The sequence below is a fragment of the Poromitra crassiceps genome (genome assembly GCF_964638095.1).
Source record: "Poromitra crassiceps genome assembly, chromosome: 12".
NCBI classification, from domain to species: Eukaryota; Metazoa; Chordata; class Actinopteri; order Beryciformes; family Melamphaidae; genus Poromitra; species Poromitra crassiceps.
In genome coordinates, this window is record NC_139632.1 from 48,044,708 (window position 1) to 48,066,079 (window position 21,372).

General features: G+C 47.0%; 1 protein-coding gene across 1 annotated transcript in view; it reads left to right on the forward strand.

Annotated features, from left to right (window-relative positions):
- The window catches only part of LOC310786958 (CUB and sushi domain-containing protein 3-like), a gene marked incomplete at its 3' end in the record, with an annotated part of 313,431 nt that overhangs the window by 110,201 nt on the left and 181,858 nt on the right, over positions 1–21,372 (forward strand). The window contains exons 15-16 of the mRNA XM_083648289.1: positions 13,066–13,281; positions 18,355–18,543. Coding sequence (XP_083504415.1) covers positions 13,066–13,281; positions 18,355–18,543 — 405 coding nt within the window. The remainder of the gene's footprint in view (positions 1–13,065; positions 13,282–18,354; positions 18,544–21,372) is intronic.

Genomic DNA, 21,372 nt, shown 5'->3' on the forward strand with positions numbered 1-21,372 from the left:
CATTCACTGCACTTGGAGCCACATCACTGGCTCTCTTCATTGTGTGGAGAAATGTCTAAACCTCTTGACATGCATGTAGAAATTAATTATGAATCTTTATAATTGCCACTGATATGTGCTGTTTCTTACCCTGTGGCTACTGACTGGAAGACAAATTCCCCATTGGGGATAGTCATTCTACAGTCACCAATCTCCAATGCGTATTGAAATATTTGATGCTCCCTAAATATTTCAGTAAGGTTCTTGATTAACTCATTGAGTGCCAATGACGACTATCGTCATCAATTCAAATAGTAACGTTGAATGCCAATGACGACTAAAGTCGTCAATTGCGTTTTTTGACGGTGGGACGTGGATCAAAGCCAGATGCATCTCCTGTGAAAGTATGGTGGATGTTGAATGTGTAAAAGCTATTTTACGGACCCATTAGGTGGCGACTGTGCTCTCCAGATTAGAGAAAGGTGAGGAAAAAAACAGAGAAGCAGCCGTGGGGACACGGAAACCGCATCGGTATGCATCGATATGCATGAAGCATAACGTTAGCTGTGCCTGCAGCAGCCAATCTGCTGCCACAATTGAGCCCCTCCGTCCCCGCTGAGATAGCCCGTCCACATGATTAGTTGTGGAGTTGTTACTATTCTCAGTTGGAAGCGCTGGGAGCCGGTGACAAATACACGCGGAACGCTGTGAAAAAGCTGGGTTTTCAGTGCAGAGCAAACGCAGCACAGAGCCACCAGAGCCACCAGAGACACACCCACGGAGGAGGTGTTTGCAGTCGAGGGGGGTGGGGCACGCAGGGCAGCATACAACGCCGACCCAGACAGACCCAGACAGCAGGCTCGATGGACAGATTGGTTGGCAAACACAAGCTAGAATATCTGGGCCCGTATTTATCAAGCGTCTCAGAGTGCCATTTTAGTCCTAAGTGCTGAGAATTTGTGAAATTTAGTCCTACTCTCACACTTAACACATTCACTGCCAGCCGTTTTTCAATACTGTACAGTAGTTAGCTTCTGCCAGAGGGTTTTTTTGAGGATTCTGGCTCATCTTTCAAGAGCCGAGGATTCGTTTCTGTTAGGATTTTGTGAACACACAATATCTCAAAAGAACTAATAGAATGTGTGCTTTCTCTGTCTAAAAGAGTTAGTTTGTAGAGTTAGTAGTTATGTAAGCATTAGCAGTTGAATACAGCATGGTTTCAGCGTCTGGAAATTTATTCTGAGATAAACGGCTTTTTGTGAAATTCGATAGAACAGTCACTTTAACCATTCATTTTTGGCATCAGTAAGACGTCAGACATCTAAACAATAGTTTTGAACAGTAATTTCCTCCATAACAGCAGGAAACACCCCTCTCCTTCAAACTCCTCCCTCCGTGTGTGTTCTTCTTGGCTGCGTGTCACAAGCTCGTTGCTGCTGCTGCTGTAACCTCGCGTCACCAGGCTCACTGCTTTGCTGCTGCTGTGCCTGTCTGCTGGCGGCACAGCAGCTTCATCACAGCTCTCAGAACCCCGTGGCGGGGTTCTGAGAGCTTTGATGAAGCTTTTGCGATTCTGGTCTTATTTATGCTGCGTGTTTCAAAGTGTGTTCCACCCGTAATCTATTATGCAAATTTGCAAAACCCCACCGCCAGCTCCCAAGCGCGAAAGCGTTTTCGCCAATCCATTTTCATGAGAATAGCTTCCTCACACTGCTTTTTGCTTGCCTTCCTCTAGAATGGAGAGCACTGTCGCCACTTAGTGGGTCGGTGGAATGGGTTGTACACGTTCGGTAGCTCCAATATTTTTATAGGAGACGAGGGGGGCATTGATCCACGTAGCACCGTCAAAAAATTTTTTTTTTTTTTTTTGACGTCTCAACTCGTCATTGGCAGTCAACCGTTGGATTGTTTTTGACGAGTCAACTCGCCATTGGCAGTGAACGTGTTAAGAATAAAAGCTTTTTATCAACCTTCTTAAGACTAGGAAACACTCCTACTCCCCCAGCTATTTAGGAGTCCTCAGGAGGTGTCCTAAATGGTTAGGAGTTGCCAGCAGGGCAATGTTGACATCATGGCATTCAGGAGACAGAGACGTGCGCGAATCTTCTCCACTAAGCACAGCGTGTCATCCTCCCTCCAATTCGGCTTTCTTTTGGATTCCATGTTACATACAGCCTATAGAACCTGGCTATATAGGGTAGTCAATTGACAGCACACCAGTTTCGAGTCAGTTGTGGGATTAGGTAAATTGGGTGGATTAGGAAACATTTAGCCTATTCTTGAGTCATTTTCAATGTAGGCTATCTTGTATTATTTTGTTGATAATTTCTTCTGAAATTATTGGTGAATATATGCTACACTCCCATTGTGCATTTCACTGTTGAATCATCTCTATTTAGGATATTCGTGCATAAGGGATTCCATTCAGCGATTGGCCATTCCTGCGTACTTGGAATTGCGTCATCAACATTTCCCTTTACGGCACACACACCTCTCGTAAATCAGCTCTGAGATTGACACTTAGGATTCAGTCCTACACCTCGCTGAAAGGGAGTGAGATGCATAATAACTGACTTTTAAGTGCAGCTTTTGGCTGGGAATTTTTTTGCTCATAAGTCTACTCTTAGCAGTGTTCTTAGGAGTAATTCTAGGAAGCTTGATAAATACGGGCCCTGATGCCCACCAGCAGTAAATCAAGACCAGCAAGAAAGTGTAGGGTCTGCGCAGCAGGGGCCAGCGCTGCTGGTTGCAGCTAAAAAATATTATTTTGCCAAACAAAATTCCTTTGTTTTCGCTCTTTTATTGAAGGAAATTATTTTTGAGGTGTCACTACATCAGAAAATATTAGCTTCAGAGTCAGTGATGTGCTTGAAATGTTTCATTTCACAAAAGGCTGATTATCTCAGCTTCTAGTCTGAAACGTCTGTTTTTGCTGAAATCAACCTATCTTCTCCGGCTGATAACTAAAGAACGGAAAATGATATCAATAAACTTTTTTTTGCTGATGATACAATAGACTCTCATCGTTCTTTGGGCAGGTTCGGTGTTTACATAGTAATATCACACAATATTCTGTGGGCCTCGAGAAATCACTGAAAACGCTCTGAAACTCTGGCACTGGGAGCATCCGTTTTCCAAAAGTGGCTGGCACTCAATGAGTTAATTGATCATTTGCCTGTAATCACTGTTACAGTCACATTTGAATGTGTCTACTTTTTAAAAATCTTAAATCGGCACATTGTCTAAACCAGGGCTATTCAACTGGTGGCCCGCGGGCCGAATCCGGCCCACCAATCAAGTCAGTCCGGCCCGCGGATGAATTCTAAAATAAAAAATAAAATAAAAATGTAAAAAAAACTTTTACAATTAAACCTCATTTACTTATTACACCCGACTGGTTGTTTTCCAGATGTGATCTAGCTAAAGTGAGCTAAACAAGTCAGATCCACTATAAATGTTTTTCAGGAGATGCTGTGATGTAGCCACAAGAAAGGTGCAATTTTAATGTTTTTCAGGAGATGGCGCTGTGATCTAGCTAATCAAGAAACATGCATTATAAATGTTTTTTTCAGGAGATGTGTGCTGCAGCTAGCTAGGTTTTATTTCGTTGAAGCTCGGCTCCCACCTATTGCCATCTCTGCGTGGTACACGCTATCGAATGCTCTTACCTTTTATTACTTTAAAAGTGTCCTTTCCAACCATTCATTAGACCGTTGACAGGATGCAGACTGGACCCTTGGAAAATCCGGGGCGATCCTGACGGTCTCATGGTCTCCGATCCAATAGCAGGAGTAGAGGCGGGCACAAGCCCTCACGCCTGGAATTGGACCGGGAAAACCTCACTCTTACCTGCATTCGGCCACGGACAGACGTGTGAATTATTGCTCCAGATTAGCGTTAGCTTGCCCGACCACTTTCACTTCAACTGCTCCCCGTACATCGGCGTAGCGGACGGGAACCTCGGTCCTTGATTTTCCGGTCTGGAAGGTTACCTTCGCCTGGGCGGTGAAAGTTGGAAGCGACAAAGCTAAGTGCTTTTTTTCACGTGTCGGCGGCTTGAACAACCCGGTCCGAGTGTCGTTGTATGCTTGCTAATTGAATTGCTCTGTCTAAGCTAACCTCACGTAGAGATAACTCTCCGCTACTAGCGTCACGTGTTTCGTAGCTTAGTCTTGTTCTTGTGTTGGTTACAGGTATTAGTCGGCACCATTGCCGACTAGCTTGCTAGAGTTAAGACCCGCTAAAATTGCCTGCCGCCTACGCGCGCTCGGTCTGCCACGTTCAGTGGATTGTGTTAACTCGCTTGCTTCAGTGTTACCCACAAGGCGAAAAAGAAGAGGATAAAATTAACGTTAACGTTAGTCACCTGTCACTACTCGCTAGGTGGAACCGCGTGTTCTCCAGGATGGCTAGTGTTAACAAGGCGAAGCGCTGTGCGGACCCCAAGTGTGGCGCGTGGCTATCATCCAAGGACTCGCACACGCTGTGTGTTGAATGCCTGGGACAGGCCCACGCAGATAGCTGCCTCGGAGATCCGGAGTTTTGCCTCGCCTGTACTGAGATGCCTCGTAGCACTAAAAAATACAGGGCAGACTTCTTCAGAGGCCACGCTGGCGGTGTTGCTGCTGCAGCTGAGCCCAGCCAGAGTCAGACTACCTCTGGGCCTGCTACCTCCGGCACCCCGCTGCCTCTCGGACAGCAGCACGTTGACAGCTCTCGGGAGGGCTCCCAGCACAGCTCCCAGGAGAGCTCCCCACGTGCTTCTCGTTTGGGTTCACAGCACGGCCACAAGGAGGGTTCCCAGCAGTGCTCCCAGGGGAGCTCCCCACGTGCTTCTCGTTGGGGTTCACAGCATGGCCACAAGGAGGGTTCCCAGCAGCGCTGCCCGCTGAAGCGCCCACGGCACGATGCGCAGGGGTCCCGGTCGGGTTCGCAGCACAGCTACCAAAGAAAAAAGGTAGGTTCCCAACAGTGCTCCCCGCCAAAGCGCCCGCGGCATGACGCGCGGATTTCCCAACGCGGTTCTCGGTCGGGTTCACAGCACAGCTACCAGGTAGGTTCCCAGCGTGACTTCCCGTCGGGATCACGGCAGTGCGAGCAGTATACCCGGCACAGTTTCCCAGCGGGTTCACAGCACAAGACGGGTTCCCAGCGCGGTCCCCACCTGGGTTCCCCACATGGTTCCCGCAGTTCCCTGCCCCCCTCCCCCAGGTCGGGTGAAGGTGCGGCTGACTCCCGTGTCTCGGAATGGGCTCGCCTTTCCGCCAAGATGGCCGGAGGCGAAAACTCGGCGTCGCGCACGCACGATCTCCGTTCACCAGTGCTCCGTGCTACTGGGCCTTATGGCCGCGGCGACCGCGGCAATTCCTCTGGGGCTGCTGCACATGCGCCCCTTCCAGAGGTGGTTCCTCGGTCATCGCTTGGACCCAGCGATACATCGGTCCCGCGTCCTTACACTGTCGGACCGCGCTCGCCAAGCCTTGGAAGTGTGGACGGACCGCTGTTGGCTCTCAGAGGGCGCCAGACTGGGTCCGGTCCCACTCAGGCGAGTGATTCGGACCGACGCCTCCCTTTGGGGCTGGGGCGCGGTCTTCGAAGGCCAGGCTGCAAACGGGTGATGGCAAGCCCAACAGCTTCGCCACATAAACGTACTAGAGCTGGAGGCAGTTCGCCTCGGTCTTTGGCACTTCCAACATCAGATCATGGGCCACCATGTACTGATACGGTCGGACAACACCGCAACAGTGGCGTACATCAACCGCCAGGGCGGTGTCCGGTCGCTGGCTCTGAACCAGCTGGCTACGGTCATCCACGAGTGGGCCCGTCTCCACCTGCTGTCCCTGTCGGCGGCACACATTCGGGGCCACCTCAACCTGGGCGCGGACCTGCTATCGCGGGGCAACCCGCGCAACTCAGAATGGGTTCTCCACCCACAGGTGGTGGAGCAGATCTGGGCCAAGTTCGGGCGAGCCAGCATCGATCTCTTCGCCTCGCGGCTCGCACACCATTGCCCCCAGTGGTTTTCCATCCTCGCGGACGATCCACCGTTGGGCCACGACGCGCTGGCGCACGTCTGGCCGAGGGCGGCCCTCTATGCGTTCCCCCCAATCGCACTGATTCCCCAGGTGCTGGCCAGGGTGAGACAGCAAGGGCTACAGCTCATTCTGGTAGCCCCGCACTGGCCGTCGCAGGTCTGGTTTGCGGATCTGATCACTCTGACGAGAGGTCCTCCGTGGCTGCTGCCGCGTCGGAAGGACCTGCTGTCGCAGGCGGGCGGAGAGATACTCCACCCATCCCCACACAAGTGGAAGCTGGCCGCTTGGTCCCTGAACGGGAACGGTTGCTAGCCCAGGGCCTGCCTGCGAACGTGGTGCAAACCATACAGAGTGCTAGAGCCACCTCAACTCGCACTCAGTACACCTACAAGTGGCGGTCCTTCTCGCGCTGGTGCGCAGAAAGGAACCTGGACCCGGTGACCTGCGACGTTCGGCCCATTCTCTGCTTCCTCCAGGGTCTGTACGAAGCGGGCCAGTCGCCGCAGTCCCTTAAGGTATATGTGGCCGCCATCTCGGCCTGCCACATGGACATCGAGGGCAAGACAGTGGGAGGCCTGTCTTTGGTCTCTCGTTTCATGACGGGTGTGCACAAGCTTCGCCCCCAGACGAGGAACATCTTTCCCAAGTGGGACTTGGTCACGGTCTTGGATGGCCTCTCGAGGCCTCCGTTTGAACCACTCGACGCTGCCGACCTGAAACACCTCTCGCTGAAGACGGCATTGCTTCTCGCTTTGTCTTCAGGCAAGAGAGTTGATTGCCCTATCAGTGCAACAATCGTGCATGGTGTTCTCTAACGATGGGCGCAGGGCCACGCTCCGCCCGAACCCTGCTTATCAGCCTAAGTGTATTGGGGCTGGCTTCAGGTCCATGACCATAGACCTGGTCGCGTTTGAGCCTTCCGCCTCTTCTTCGGCGGAAGAGAGGAGACTTCGGTCGCTCTGCCCCGTGCAGGCGCTCCGTGCCTATGTGGCCAAGACACGTACTTTGCGTACGTCTAACCAGCTTCTGGTGTGCCATGGGGCTAAGGCTCTGGGCAAGCCGTTGTCCAAACAGCGTCTATCGCACTGGATAGTGGAGGCCATTAACTTGGCCTATTCTGCCGCTGGGAAGGTTCCACCGGAAGGAATTAAGGCCCACTCTACTCGGGGCGTGGCTTCTTCCTGGGCGATGTTGCGCGGTGTGACGGTAGAAGATATGTGGTTGACTCACCATACCTTTGTGAGGTTTTATAGTCTGGATGTGGGAGGCGCGACGTTCGCTCATGCGGTTCTGTCTGCCTCCGCGGACTAGTTGCCTCGCTGACTGCTCCCCAATCCTTATCGGGTTCCCATGCGCTATGCCGTGACGGCCCATTTTTCGATCGAGAGTCGCAAGGTCGGGCACTTAGGTGCTCCTTTGCAGCAAGGTCGGTTGTAAGGTGGCAATAGGTGGGAGCCGAGCTTCAATGAAATAAAACTAAGGGGTTGTCCTACAACCCAGGTTTTATGAGTGAAGCGAGGCTCCCACCTCAGGTGCCTTGCTGCCAGTCTGTCTGGTTGTGGCCGAATGCCGGGTGAGTGGGGTTTTCCCGGTCCAATTCCAGGCGTGAAAGCTTGTGCCCGCCTCTACTCCTGCTATTGGATCGGAGACCATGAGACCGTCAGGATCGCCCCGGATTTTCCAAGGGTCCAGTCTGCATCCTGTCAACGGTTTAATGAATGGTTGGAAAGGACACTTTTAAAGTAATAAAAGGTAAGAGCATTCGATAGCGTGTACCACGCAGAGATGGCAATAGGTGGGAGCCTCGCTTCACTCATAAAACCTGGGTTGTAGGACAACCCCTTAGTTCTAAACAAGAAATAATGTTTACAGTTGTTTTCCTTTCCTGATGCACTATAAATGTTTACAAGGCTGTGGTGTAGCTAAGAGAGCTATTTCAAATAGCTGACATGTGTTGTAGAATACTTAGATTTGTTTCAAATGTTTACTTTTGGGGCTTTAACAGCTTTTGTTGCACAGAAACTAAGCACTTTTAAATTAAAATTAAGCAACTTTTGCAATGTAGTGAAATACAAGTTTTGAAAATTGTGGTGGTGCGTTGTGTCAAGTGTACATATAATGGGATTAATAGCTCGGGGAACGGTCCGGCCCCTTAGGTTTCTGACAATGTGGCCCTCTGAACAATTGAGTTGAATAGCCCTGGTCTAAACCAACGATGACCAAGCCTGAATCAACGGCGTCGCAGTGAGGCAAGCTTATCAGCTGACACTAATAATGTAGAGACCATTAGGGGTCCATGCACGTAGTGTGAACCCCTTTTTTCTGGAATATTTTCTTTTTCTCAGCCTAAAAGTATCTGGAGCTCAGAAACCGTAAGCCCTACAGCAGGTGGCCAACCACTACTCAGGCAATGCAGCCCATATATATTGGCCAGATGGTGGCACTATAACAAGAAACTTTACATTTTGGCCAATAGCTTATAAACTGTGTCGTAGACTGCACATTCATATGGCCATATATTCTTTGGAAGGAGCCGAGTCCAACCCATACATCACTTTCAATGTCCACCACATAGTATTGTACGCCATTTTGAATGAATAAAAAACACTTTTTTTGCAACTCGGGTGTTGAGAATCTTGGGACTGTCCTCTTTCAAAGTTGCATAAAGGTTATTGGTAGGTCAAATGTATGGTCAAATGGTTTGGCTTTTATCAACCAATAAACTAACACTAAATCTTGAACTCTCCCGCTAGTGGGCGCTACAAATGCAAAAAGTTCACATCTCATACTTGACTGCATAGATTTTTACATTTTCTTTACACATGCTTGGATGGTGGCCAAGTCAATCCATTAAATTTGGTCACAATTTATTAAAGTGTGCGGGGCTTGTAGCGTATTAACCAAATTTCCTTAGACGTTGAAATTTAAACCTCAGAAATTCTATAAATATTCAGCCGTATGTCCTAGAGAGCTGAAATTCATGGATTCAGGACATGTCTGCTGAAGTGAGATAAATCTTTCGTATACTAAGCCCCCTCTGTTTATCGCAAAAACTGACTGTGATCCCACAGACCATACATGTACGTTAAAACATGATTTATGAAATCGTCAGACCTTAATTAGTAACCAGCGAAACAATTATAATATCTTCAAAACTGAGCGTACAGTAGATGGAAATGTGCAGCTGCAAATAGTTTGATAAATTGACAATGTCATACTGTATGTTCAAGGTAATTTGATCAATCTTCATCAAACTAAATACAAATAGCAAGTCTGTCAAGATGATGTCAGTAAAGCCATGTGTAAACTGATTAATGTGAGGCACAAATACAGTTATCTTCTTTCTGAGGCTTTCAATATGGCTGGACTATCATCTAAATCAGGGGTGGGCAACTATTTTTCATGGGGGGCCACATGAGAAACCCAGATTGTTGCCGGTGGCCGAACAAATATTGTCATGCCGTAACCATGGATGGGCAACTTTGATGATAGAGAGGGCCACAAAAAATGTCCTCACCAGGTTTTGCTGAGGGCCGAACGGCGCCAGCGTGAAAAAATTTGGGGCATTTGAAGCCAGGTTTGGAGGAATAACTCATTTTAAATTAACAGTTGTGATGTCATTATTCAGTCTTAACCACCAATATTTGATCCTTTTCTCACTCACTCCTATGTCACCACCTGCTCTCAGGGCTTGAAATTAACTTTTTTGACCACCTGCCAATATGGCTGCTAGATTTTAAAGTTACCAGCCAATTAGAATTTCCACTAGCCGAAATGTTTTTCTTGAAATAAACCAGAATATGAGTGGGTTAATTTAAACATAAGTATCAGTAAGTGGCCCGGGATTCTCAAAGCCTGTGTTGAGGGTCACACAAACAAAAATGCACTCTTGAAGCTAAATAAATCCAAAACCAATGAGTTAATTATTTAAATTTCTACTTCAATGTAGCCTTTTAGTCATAAAGATTATTGAAAGATATTCCATATTCCAGACTGAAATGCTATAACAGAAGTGGAGTATTGGCCAGAATGACAAGGTTGCGAGTTCAAGTCCCTGATGAACTGTGACCATTCTGAAGTTTCATGAAAAAGAAGTCAACACTAAATCACGGACTGTAGAAAACGCAAAGAAGAAGTTTGACATCATCTGCCTGTGGCAAAGTAGCTGATTGGCATCAGTGTGTGTGGGTGCGGCACACTGTCCCATGTGATGACCTCCGCCGGTGCCATTTGTCTGTTAGCAGCATTACGGAAAAATTACTGGGCCGATTTTCATGAAAATGAGTGGGAGGGTGTAGCAGGGGCCCATTGGAGCGGATCTGATCTGCGTTGAGTCAAGAGAGGGGGCGGAGCTAGGACAAAGGGGCCGTAGCTAGGAATAGGAAGGACGTAGAGAGTTGGGATTTGAGGGGTGCGAAGGGGAAGTGACTAGATGTACCTGGGTGGTGGGAGGGGACGTGGTCAGGAAAGGGGCGGGACTAGGGAAAAATGGACGTAGCTAAGGACAGGAAAGTTGTCGAGAGTCGGCGTTCGAGGGGTAGGTTGGGGTGGCTGGGTGGACGTGCGTGGGTCTGGGTTAGGGTTCTGATCCGACTCGCAAAATGTGCATATCATAACAGACTGGAGTATCGGCCTTGGTAGAGGTCTGCACTCTCAGAGTGCACTTCTAGTTTAGTATTGTTTGGGGAGAGTTCTCCAATGTTTAAGTGATTAGCACTGTCAGTGTCTGTCAATCATAGGCAATATCACAATACTTCTCCCTTAAGTTATTTTCTCCTCTGTAGACCTCTAACAGGCATTTAGCTCATTAGGTAAAGCGTCTCCCTCTCATGTGGATAGTTAGTTGCAAGACTTCAAATCCAAAACTTCTTTCTGAAGTCTTTAGTTCGTCTGTAGTTAGTACAAAGGGTTTGTGTTCTGATAGAACGTCTGGTCGTTGTGAATAATGTCATAATGTGGTTGTATGAAGTGATTCACTTTACAACACAAAAGCTGCTGCTAAGCTCTAACTAGTGTGTGTCCCATCTTCCCAACCTGTCCGTGTTGTGTCTTTCTACCTTCTGTTTTCTCTGTCTTTTCAAATTCTGCTCGGACCTGCTATCGCCACTTGCGGATATATTTTTGTTATTTATTTTCCATTTGGCATTCTCCTTATTAAGAGAGCCCAAAGTGTTGCAGGACATTATAGATTTTTTTTCTTTTCTTTTAACCTTTATTTATACAGGGGGAGTCTCACTGAGAGCAATGCTCTCTTTTTCAGGAGTGCCCTGTTCACATTCACACACACATTCACACCTGGAAGCTGCCCAGTACAACCACAGTCTGATCAGCTCCACTGGAGCGGTTGGGGTTAAGGGCCTTGCTCAAGGGCACCTCAGTGGTGGTAATGAGGGAGGGGCAAGCGCTGCCTTTTCACTTTCCCCACCCAGATTTATCCTGCCGGTCCCGGGGATTGAACCGACGACCTTCCGGTCACAAGCTCGCTTCTCTAACCATTGGGGCACCACTGCTTATAACTAATCTTATAACAATGCAGATTCAACAGATGGCATGAAAATGGCTGCACGTATCATGCTGAAGCACGGCCAACTGGCCATCATGGCAGAAAATAGACCATAGTTTGTTAACAGGAAGCAACGTTTAGTTAGTTTGATGGGGGTGTTTTCAGGGTTACAAGTTGAACCGAGTGGGCGGATTTGGACATGGGAGAAGTCTCACTGACCCTGCTTGCACTGATTGATGGAATCATACAACTTGAAAATTGAAAATGAAATTGGCAATTTGTCAAAGCCCACTAGCATGTGTATGTTATAACTGTTGTATGATGATGCATTTGTTTTCATCAGTCTCCTCCCTTTTTTAGGCCCACTCTTTTAGCGCATTAGATTTGGCTCTGCCTCCTTTCCTGCCCTTGCACTGTTTCCTGTACAGATATTGGTCTACTTGTAATTACATTTAGCGTAATCACCTGTGGGGATTTTTATTCCCGTTGGATTGTACATTATGTTGTCCTTTTCTATTGTTCATTATCTGATCAAGGTTGCCTCGACCGAACCCTTACGGGTTTTCATTGATAAATACTGAGCTATTTTTGGATATTGAGTGTCATGCCTTCTTATTCTTGGATGCATTTTTGCATTTAGATAGCATCTCTTCTGGATCACTTCACTTATACTCAATTTGATTAATTAAAGGAGAATTTCGTTTTTTTTTTACCTGCAGCCCTCTCCTCACATTAATTATGATCTGACGACTCACCCAGTGTTCTCCGCAGCGTTTTTGTCCGTCCTAGGCATTGTTTTGAGATCAATACTGTCCAAGCCAGTCCTAGAATGGAGCTCCGTGGGGGCCAAGTGGCAGCGTGCTTTTCCTCCATCTACATGGGCAGTTTTATTCCCGTTTTCGACGCATATCGTCATAAACTGTTCCCTAAGGAACGATCCGACTGCAATTTTTCCCCGGGCTCTTTTCACCAGTGGTTACACGCACCCCATTTTTGCCTGTCGGGTCAGTGAGACACAACTCTCGTCAGGAAAGTCTCAGTGACACGACAGGCGGAAATGGGATGCTTGGGATTCCTGGGATGCCTGTAACAACTACCGCTCGGCGCTCTTTACCGCTGTAAAGAGCCCGGGGGACAATAGCAGTCTGCTGGTTCTTTAGGGATCCGAAAACGGGAATAAAACTGTCTATTTAGATGGAGGAAAACACGCTGCCACTTGGCCCCCACGGAGCTCCATTCTAGGACTGGTTGGACAGTATTGATCTCAAAACAACGCCTAGGACAGACAAAAACGCTGCGGAGAACACTGGGTGAGTCGTCAGATCATAATTATTGCCAGGAGATGGGTCCAGGTTAAAAAAAAAACGAAATTCTCCTTTAAGTCCTAAAACTTAAATTCACTAATAACCACATTAAATTCCATATTGTGCCTTATATATAGATATATAGATATATAGATATTTAATCAATTTATTCAGTGAATCCATGTTTTGAATTCAGCAGATGTATAGCTCCTTCTAACCCTGGGGCTATTCTCCCCTCTCCAAGGTGTCCAGTTCACTTTCCACTCCTTCCACCTGGAGGACCACCACGACTACCTTCTGATCACGGAGAACGGCAGCTTCGCCCAGCCACTGGCCCGGCTCACCGGCTCCGAGCGGCCCGCGCCCGTCAACGCCGGCCTCTACGGGAACTTCAAGGCGCAGCTGCGCTTCATCTCCGACTTCTCCATATCGCTGCAAGGATTCAACATCTCCTTCTCGGGTAGGGAGAGACGGCAGAGGCTCACGTGAGACGCAGGGAGGGAGGGAGGGAGGATCTGTAGGGGAGGGATGGGAGGTAGGTGCTGGGGGCGGCAAGGGGAGGAGTAAGGATCACCGAAGGCACAGAAAGAAAAGGTGAAAGACATCAGGAGAGCCCGGCACGTTCGATGGTGAGATCAGAAGTGCTAAGCCTCTAAAGCATGAGTAAAGGAACATGCTAGGAGTGATTTGTCGGTCAGAACAGGAGCAGGCTTAAGGCAGAACGTGCCTCGGGCTGCGCCGATCAGAGGAGGATCATTAAGAGACAGCCAGGTCACTGAGGTAGAGAGGTTGTCTGCTGTCTGCCTGATCAAAAGCGTGCCATGTGGGTGAAGATCCCACGGACGTGGAGAGGGAGGGAGATAGAGGTGTGTGGGGAGGGGAGAGGGTGGTGGTGGTGGAGCTACAAGAAGAATGAGCCCGCCCATACAGGCAGCGAGGAGCAGAGGAACAGAGAGAGGGAGGCAGAGGGAGAGGAGGTACAGGGAGATGAGACAGATGGTGATGGTGAGTGAGCAGGTGGGAAATGGAGAGAGGGCGGAGAGAGAGAAACATGTCAGGTAGCAAGAGTGAGAGAAGAGGGGTCTGCTGCACGAGCAGGCTGGCTAAATGTTTGTCTGCTGTTCGCTGAAGTGAAGCATAACTTGTGTAGCCATGAATATTCATGAAATTATCCGATAGTTTGTGTGTGTGTGCGTGTGTGTGTGTGAGACTGTGTAGGTGGGTGTGGGTGCTTGCGTGCTCTGTAATTAGCATCTATAGATTGCCTGATTATAATTCAGATCTTAACCTTTTTATTGAACTTTTGATGAAAAATTGTCAATTTTGTCAAGCGACTCCCTGCGATAAGGGTGCTGCTGTAAGTGTGGTAAACATCAATATGAAGTTGTGCATGATGCCAGATAGAGACATGGCATGAATAATGTCAGTAATAAGACCTTTACGTGTGTGTGTGTGTGTGTGTGTGTGTGTGTGTGTGTGTGTGTGTGTGTGTGTGTGTGTGTGTGTGTGTGTGTGGGGGGGGGGGGGGGGGGCTCTCATGTTGAAAGAGAAATACATAATATATTACATAATGCATTATTACATATTATTTACTAGTGTATGTTATTTAATAGTATGAATAAATCAGGGACTGAGGTTGATATGCTGATCACTTCCTTTTGCTTTAACAGTACCAATAATGTACAGTAAGCAGTGACATGAGGGTCGGCAGCAGGACAGACTCTGGAAAACTGTCCCACATTTTTTCGAAAATTAAATCAATCAATCAAAATTAAATAAAACATGGTCATATCGCCATATTCGGCAAATATTGTGATATTCAATATTATCGAAAATGTTCTATATCCCAAATGTCAAAGCTACCAACAGCCTTTGTGTAACAAAATGGTGGGGCAGGATGGCCTAGTTTGTAGAGAGCCTGTCTGTCCTTCATCCATCATTTTGAGTTCAAGTAACCACCCTGCTGAAGTGTCCTTGAGCAAGACGATTAATCCGTACCGACCGGCTCCGCTATTCTGTGCTGTAGCTGACCCTGACCTCTGACCTCCCATGGAAGGAGCTAGGCAAGTTAAAGTCCCTGGAAACCAAAATCCACAAAAACCTTCTAACTATTACATTTAGGGTCTTATGTGAGTAATTGTGTGCCTCAGAAAGTAGGGGACATTAGTTTCAACCCAAAGCCCCAAAATCGCCACTTTTCTACAAGGTCTGGATTTCCACTTCCTCATTGAAGAGAGCGGTGCGCGCGGTGCTAAACTGAATGATCTCATCATATCACGTCATAAGATTTAATCAAATCACACACACACACGCATGCGCGCACACACACACACACACACACACACAGTAGCGCTGTTCACTCGCAGCGGCAGAGTCGATCTTCCTCTCTGTCAGTATGCAACGAGCGAACACACACACACACACTCCATCTCTCTTAACTTCTCTCTCTCTGTTTCCCTCTCTCGCTCTCTCTCTCTCTCTCTCGGAGGAGGAGACCTGCAGTCCTGCACGCACACACACGGGACACGCCCACACAGTCAGCGGGAGAAAATACAGTCTAAGGGCCTGTGTCCACCTAGCGTCTTTTCATCAGCTCCGGCGTCTATTTTCAATTGTTTCCAATGCGGGGAGAGCGTATGCGAGCGCACACGGACGTGTAGAGAAAGTGCAGAGCGCCCAGCGTCTTTTTTCGGCGTTTTTGTGCGCCGACTCCCAGCGCTTCCAGCTGAAAATATTTTAACTTTTCAGAAAGACGCTGGTGTCGGCTGCTCCTTTTCTGGTAACTAATCATATGGAAAAACTATCGCAACAGAGACAGAACGGCTCAATTGTGGGAGCAGATCGGCTAGACACTTAATATTTCTGGTGAGTGTTGTGCTTACTGCTTTTAATAGCGTAGCCTACCTGTGTTGTTAGCTTGCTAGCTGTCAGCTATCAAGCTGAACTAACGTTACTTGCAGACTGCTTCCTTGTATATTGTGCGCTGGGATCAGCATTCCCCAGCGCATTCCCAGTGTTTAACGTCGGAAAAAAACGCTAGGTGGACACAGGCCCTAAGGCTACATCTTCACTAAGCCGTTTTCAAAGACCCCGTAGTTGAAGCCTTCCCAGTCTACACCAGAGCAGGCTCCGAGCAGTCTGCGTCCATATTAGCTCATGCCAGACGCCCGCAATACGATGCTTTACATACACTGCGCATGCGCATGCCTCTATGTTTAGTACTGGAGTCCACAACGAGAGGGCAGCAACTACGCCTACGTTCAAGTCGAAGAAAAGAAGAAGAAGCAAACTGTCAGAAAACAGCGTTACCTTTATGATCTTTTAATAATGTTAGTAGACACATAACTGTAGGCTATAGATCCCCCTTATGAGGCCAGTTTATCAAAAAATAAGCCTATTTTGAAATCGGACTTTTGAGGACAGGGGATCCAGCCAGCACATCGACCATGCTAGCTGATGGAAGCTCAGAGCTGCTCGCTTCATCGACATATAATAAAGATTCATATTCATCTCAATGGCCTGGACACATTTACGTCCGTGATACCGGGCGAAATGGTCTGTGCGGTTCTGTGGTGATTAGCTCATGTCTTTGTAGCATTATGATTATGATTTAATTCATTATGGAAGATATATGTTGGTTTAACAGATGCAAAAGATTTCTTACATAGCCTCCATGTAAAGTCGACGCTATGGGCAGACCAATTGGGCTCTATAACGTTATGTAACATGACGATCACATTTCAATAAATATAGTTTTTGCAGATTTGTTTCATGCTCTTCTGTATTGGACATTAAGCTGATACACACTTGTCTTGAGATAATTCCACCAAGCTCAGTTAAGAATATGGCTAGCTAATGTGTCATTGGAAAACATTTATCGATTGAAAGAGAGTGTAACACTTAACACAATCACGTGTAGTTATTTTTCACAGCAATAGACTACTGTAGGCTACAGTCCAGCCCACCATGGTATGGGAAAGGAACCGTTGTTTGAATTATATTGAAATATATGTTATGGTGTAGTCTATGTAATGTATGCCGAATTTATACAGATATCACCATAGTTCGTGTTCACTCGACATCAACAATCTTTATTATATCTGATCATTATATCCAACCTGCCTCTGACAACTAATGGGCTCCTTCTGCGATCATATTGTGATACATTCAGGTAGCCTACATGATTTACCGAAGTACATAGCACAAAAACAACAAGGCTATTTGTTGGCAATGTTTATTGACAAAAGCATTAAAACAAGCAAATAACAATATAGATAGATCACTGGCAGATAGATGCGTACAAATAGTTCAAAACAAATCTCTCAAAGTCTCAAAACTGTTGGCATTTGACTTGTGTTATATCTGATGTTGAAACAACTGATTATCAGCAGTGCACAGTAGCCTAACAGGTTAACGTTATGATCTCAGGAGAGATTGAGTAGGCTAAATAAACCATACACATGAGAATTACCGTTAACCTTACAGCATTTACTAACGTTCATTTTCCACAAATCCTGTTCCTCTGTTGTGTCCCCATCACTTGACGATCATCATTCCCTTGAATAAACGAACGACATGTGTTATTAATCAATGGGCGTTCGTTTACCCAACACAATGCTGTGCAGCATGCAATAACGTTTTTAAAACATTAACACGTAACTTCTGCTTCTCTAGAATGTTAGTCCTCATGTAATATTTGACAAATGGACAAGTTAAATGTCATGCTTGCAATTACGTTAGCTAAAGATTACCTCAATTTTGTGGAAGATAACGTAAAACCGCAGGCGGCCGGGGACCTCGTGGCTGGTGATGCGAGGTCTGGAGATAATATCCACAAACTACTGACGTGCCACCACGATGCATCGGATCACGTAAAAAGGACAGAAGAATTTGGTTATCCATGATCAAACGTCTGTCCACTTTTCTCAACTAGCGGGGTAAACAGTGCGTCGCCACAAAAAGTGCGTCACCAGCGCGACACACTTTCTTCTTCTGTTGTTTGTAGGCGGGTCGCCGACAGCTTCAAGCTGCTTACCGCCACCTGCTGTACAAGTAGGTTACTTGCATCGTTTCAAAAATATGTATCTCCATTCGCTTTCGAAGACGGAGTTTGATGACGAAGACGGGCTCAGCCCGTCTTCGGCTTTAAAACAGCTTTAACACTCCGAACAATAGAGGTAGTGTGGACAATAGGTGCAAACGAAGTGCAATACGGCCTAGTGTAGCCATGGCCTAAAATCTAATTGATTCTCATGACTTTTGTCATGACTGTCAAACCTAAATTTATATACTTTGCGACGTTCATCATCGTTCAAATTTGGCTGGTGGCTTATTAACATAGGTTCCTGTGATGTGATGAACTCAAAATGCTAAATAATAAAACATTATTTCTGGTTTCCAGGGACTTTAACTATCACAACATAAATATGATAATGGTGCATTATATATTGTCCTTGGTCAGAACAAATTTGTCTTAGATATGACTAGATCCAATTCTGCTCAGAATCATATTTTTGCTATCGTTTATTTCCAGAGTATGATCTTGAACCTTGCGAGGACCCGGGGACTCCACAGTCCGGATGGCACACGGGCGCCAAATTCGGAATAGGCGACTCGCTGGCGTTCTACTGCAACACCGGCTATCGCCTGCAGGGGGCCAGGGAGATCGTCTGCTTGGGAGGTGGCCGCCGCATGTGGAGCGCCCCTCTGCCAAGGTGTGTGGGTACGTGGTCAGCCGCTTTCATTCTGATTTCTCTCCTCTTTGTCTATATATAATATAGGGATTTCTCTCCTCTTTGTCTATATATAATGTAAGGATTTACAGCTAACATAAAGTGTTCCACCTACAGTATTAACCAAGTGTTAAGTAGACCTACAGTATGCCACCAAGTGTTAAGTAGACCTACAGTATGCCACCAAGTGTTAAGTAGACCTACAGTATGCCACCAAGTGTTAAGTAGACCTACAGTATGCCACCAAGTGTTAAGTAGACCTACAGTATGCCACCAAGTGTTAAGTAGACCTACACTATGCCACCAAGTGTTAAGTAGACCTACACTATGCCACCAAGTGTTAAGTAGACCTACACTATGCCACCAAGTGTTAAGTAGACCTACACTATGCCACCAAGTGTTAAGTAGACCTACACTATGCCACCAAGTGTTAAGTAGACCTACACTATGCCACCAAGTGTTAAGTAGACCTACACTATGCCACCAAGTGTTAAGTTGACAGCAATTAAAAGATCACACCTGTGTTAAATTGATTTGAGCTGCTGGGGTAAATCTAGCCCAGGAGATTTTTTTATTTGTATTTGTATTTTTGCAGCAGGCCTGGCCTGCATGGGACAGTTCATGACTTCTGTCATTACATGACATTTGATGACTTGCACATCTTAAGAGCTGTGACTCCACAGATCATTTAGTAGCAGAGCCTTAGTGTCATATACACTAATAGTCCCATCAGAGCCATGATGGAGTGTTGTATGCATGGATGGGGTTTACTAACCCCTGGCCCTGGTACGCCAATTTGGCCCTGTGGCGGGAAAGGTTATGACAGCATGAATGAATGAATGAATATTTTATTTTCGTGTCAGGACAACTACATGACCCATCCCACATGGGATTATCAGACACATCAACATTCAATATCTAACAAAACATAACATTCCGGTATGTTACCCAACCAGAAGCTTCCAGTGCAGCCCAAATTAGAGCAACAGAGTATCATATACATGCAGACATAATGGGCCCTATTCTCCCACAAGCCTTCGGCGCTAAAACGGGCCTTAAACGCAAAAAAACGTGCCTTGCGCCTGTTTTGGGACGATATCAATATGGCTTTAGGCTGCCAAATGCGCTTTAGGCCGAAAGGGCGTGGCGCAGTCCCAGAATGGGCCAAAGTGGGCGTGTCGGCGCTAACTACCGGCGTACTGCTATCTTCGCACCTGGCCTACATTTAGCGCTTTGCGCCTTTGAAAACCAGGCCTATTCAGAGTGCGCCAGTTGCGCGGAGCGCTCCCCTCTGGCTCTCTCCCTCCCCTCTGGCTCTCTCCTCTTTCACCCTTCTCTGTGTCACCTCTCTCCCTCTCTCCGCAGTCTGACAGGCACAATACCGAGTGTCTCTGACTCCCTCGCTCAGAGTCCCATAGAAAAAATAAGCTGTAACTTGACTGCAATGTGAACGTCCCAACATGCATTGTGCCTCTCCATTTCGCTACTAAATAGCAACCAAATGAGGCGAAAACCTATATTAAGGGAGGATCTAAATAATGTGTAATGGTAAGACAACCTCCAATTGTAGAACATTTCAATATTGGACCAAATAAAACATCGAAATGAAAACACCACCCTATGTGAAACATATATGTCCTACTGGGGCTATAAATATCCCTTGTCGATTTAACGTGATTTAGATAAGTGACAGCGGGACGCGCTTTCTACTGTCATCTGCTATACTGTGATGTCCGCTCCAATAACTTGGCCCTACTCCACATTTAGTTTTACAATAAAAACACATTTATGCCATGACTTTACATAATGTAGGCTATATTTATGTGCATCATCCTTCCTGCAGCAGGCGAGAGAAAATGATATCTTTCTGGACAAACTTTCACCAATCTAATAGGCTATATTTTTCTAGCTGATGCGTTTAGAACATTATTTTCACTTTGATCTTGCTATAGTGTAGCGTATTTACATGCTTGCAGTATTGAAACTGCAGTTAGATTGGTTTGAGAAGCATAATAATATGGAATAATAGCCTATAATGCAGACAGACAGACTGGATGAAGGGAGGGGGGGGGGGGGGGGGCAGAGCGTTTGGCTTTCGTCTGGTTTTGCGGGATCACTGGAATTGGAGCTAAAAAGGCAAGTGTGCGATTCGTTTATTGCAGTTATCCAATGAGCATGACGGTGCATAATTTTACGCTTAAAAGGCGTGGTTGTAATGGTTGAGGCTGCGTCTAGCGCCAGCACGACGATATCAAGTGCGCTGGTCCACGCCCACTGATTTGAGCTGCGCCAGGCGTTCGGCCTAGAAACAGCGCCGATGCAACGATAGGGACCAATGGGCCCTATTCTCCCACAAGCCTTCGGCGCTAAAAAAAAACGTGCCTTGCGCCTGTTTTGGGACGATATCAATATGGCTTTATGCTGCCAAATGCGCTTTAGGCCGAATGGGCGTGGCGCAGTCCCAGAATGGGCCAAAGTGGGCGTGTCGGCCTTAAATCTCGGCGTACTGATATCTTCGCACCTGCCGTAAATTTAGCGCTTTGCGCCTTTGAAAACCAAGCCTATTCAGTGCGCCAGTGCTCTTCTGCCTCTCCCCTGTCACCCTTCTCTGTCTCTCTCTGAAACCAGGCCTATTCAGTGCGCCAGTGCTCTTCTGCCTCTTCTCTGTCACCCTTCTCTCTCTCTCTCTGACTCCCTCGCTTAGACAGGCACAACACACTTCCCATCCCATATAGGAAAAATAAGTTGTAAGTTGTCTGGCCTGTCCCAGCATGCATTGTGCTTCTCCATTTCGCTACTAAATAGCAACCAAATGAGGC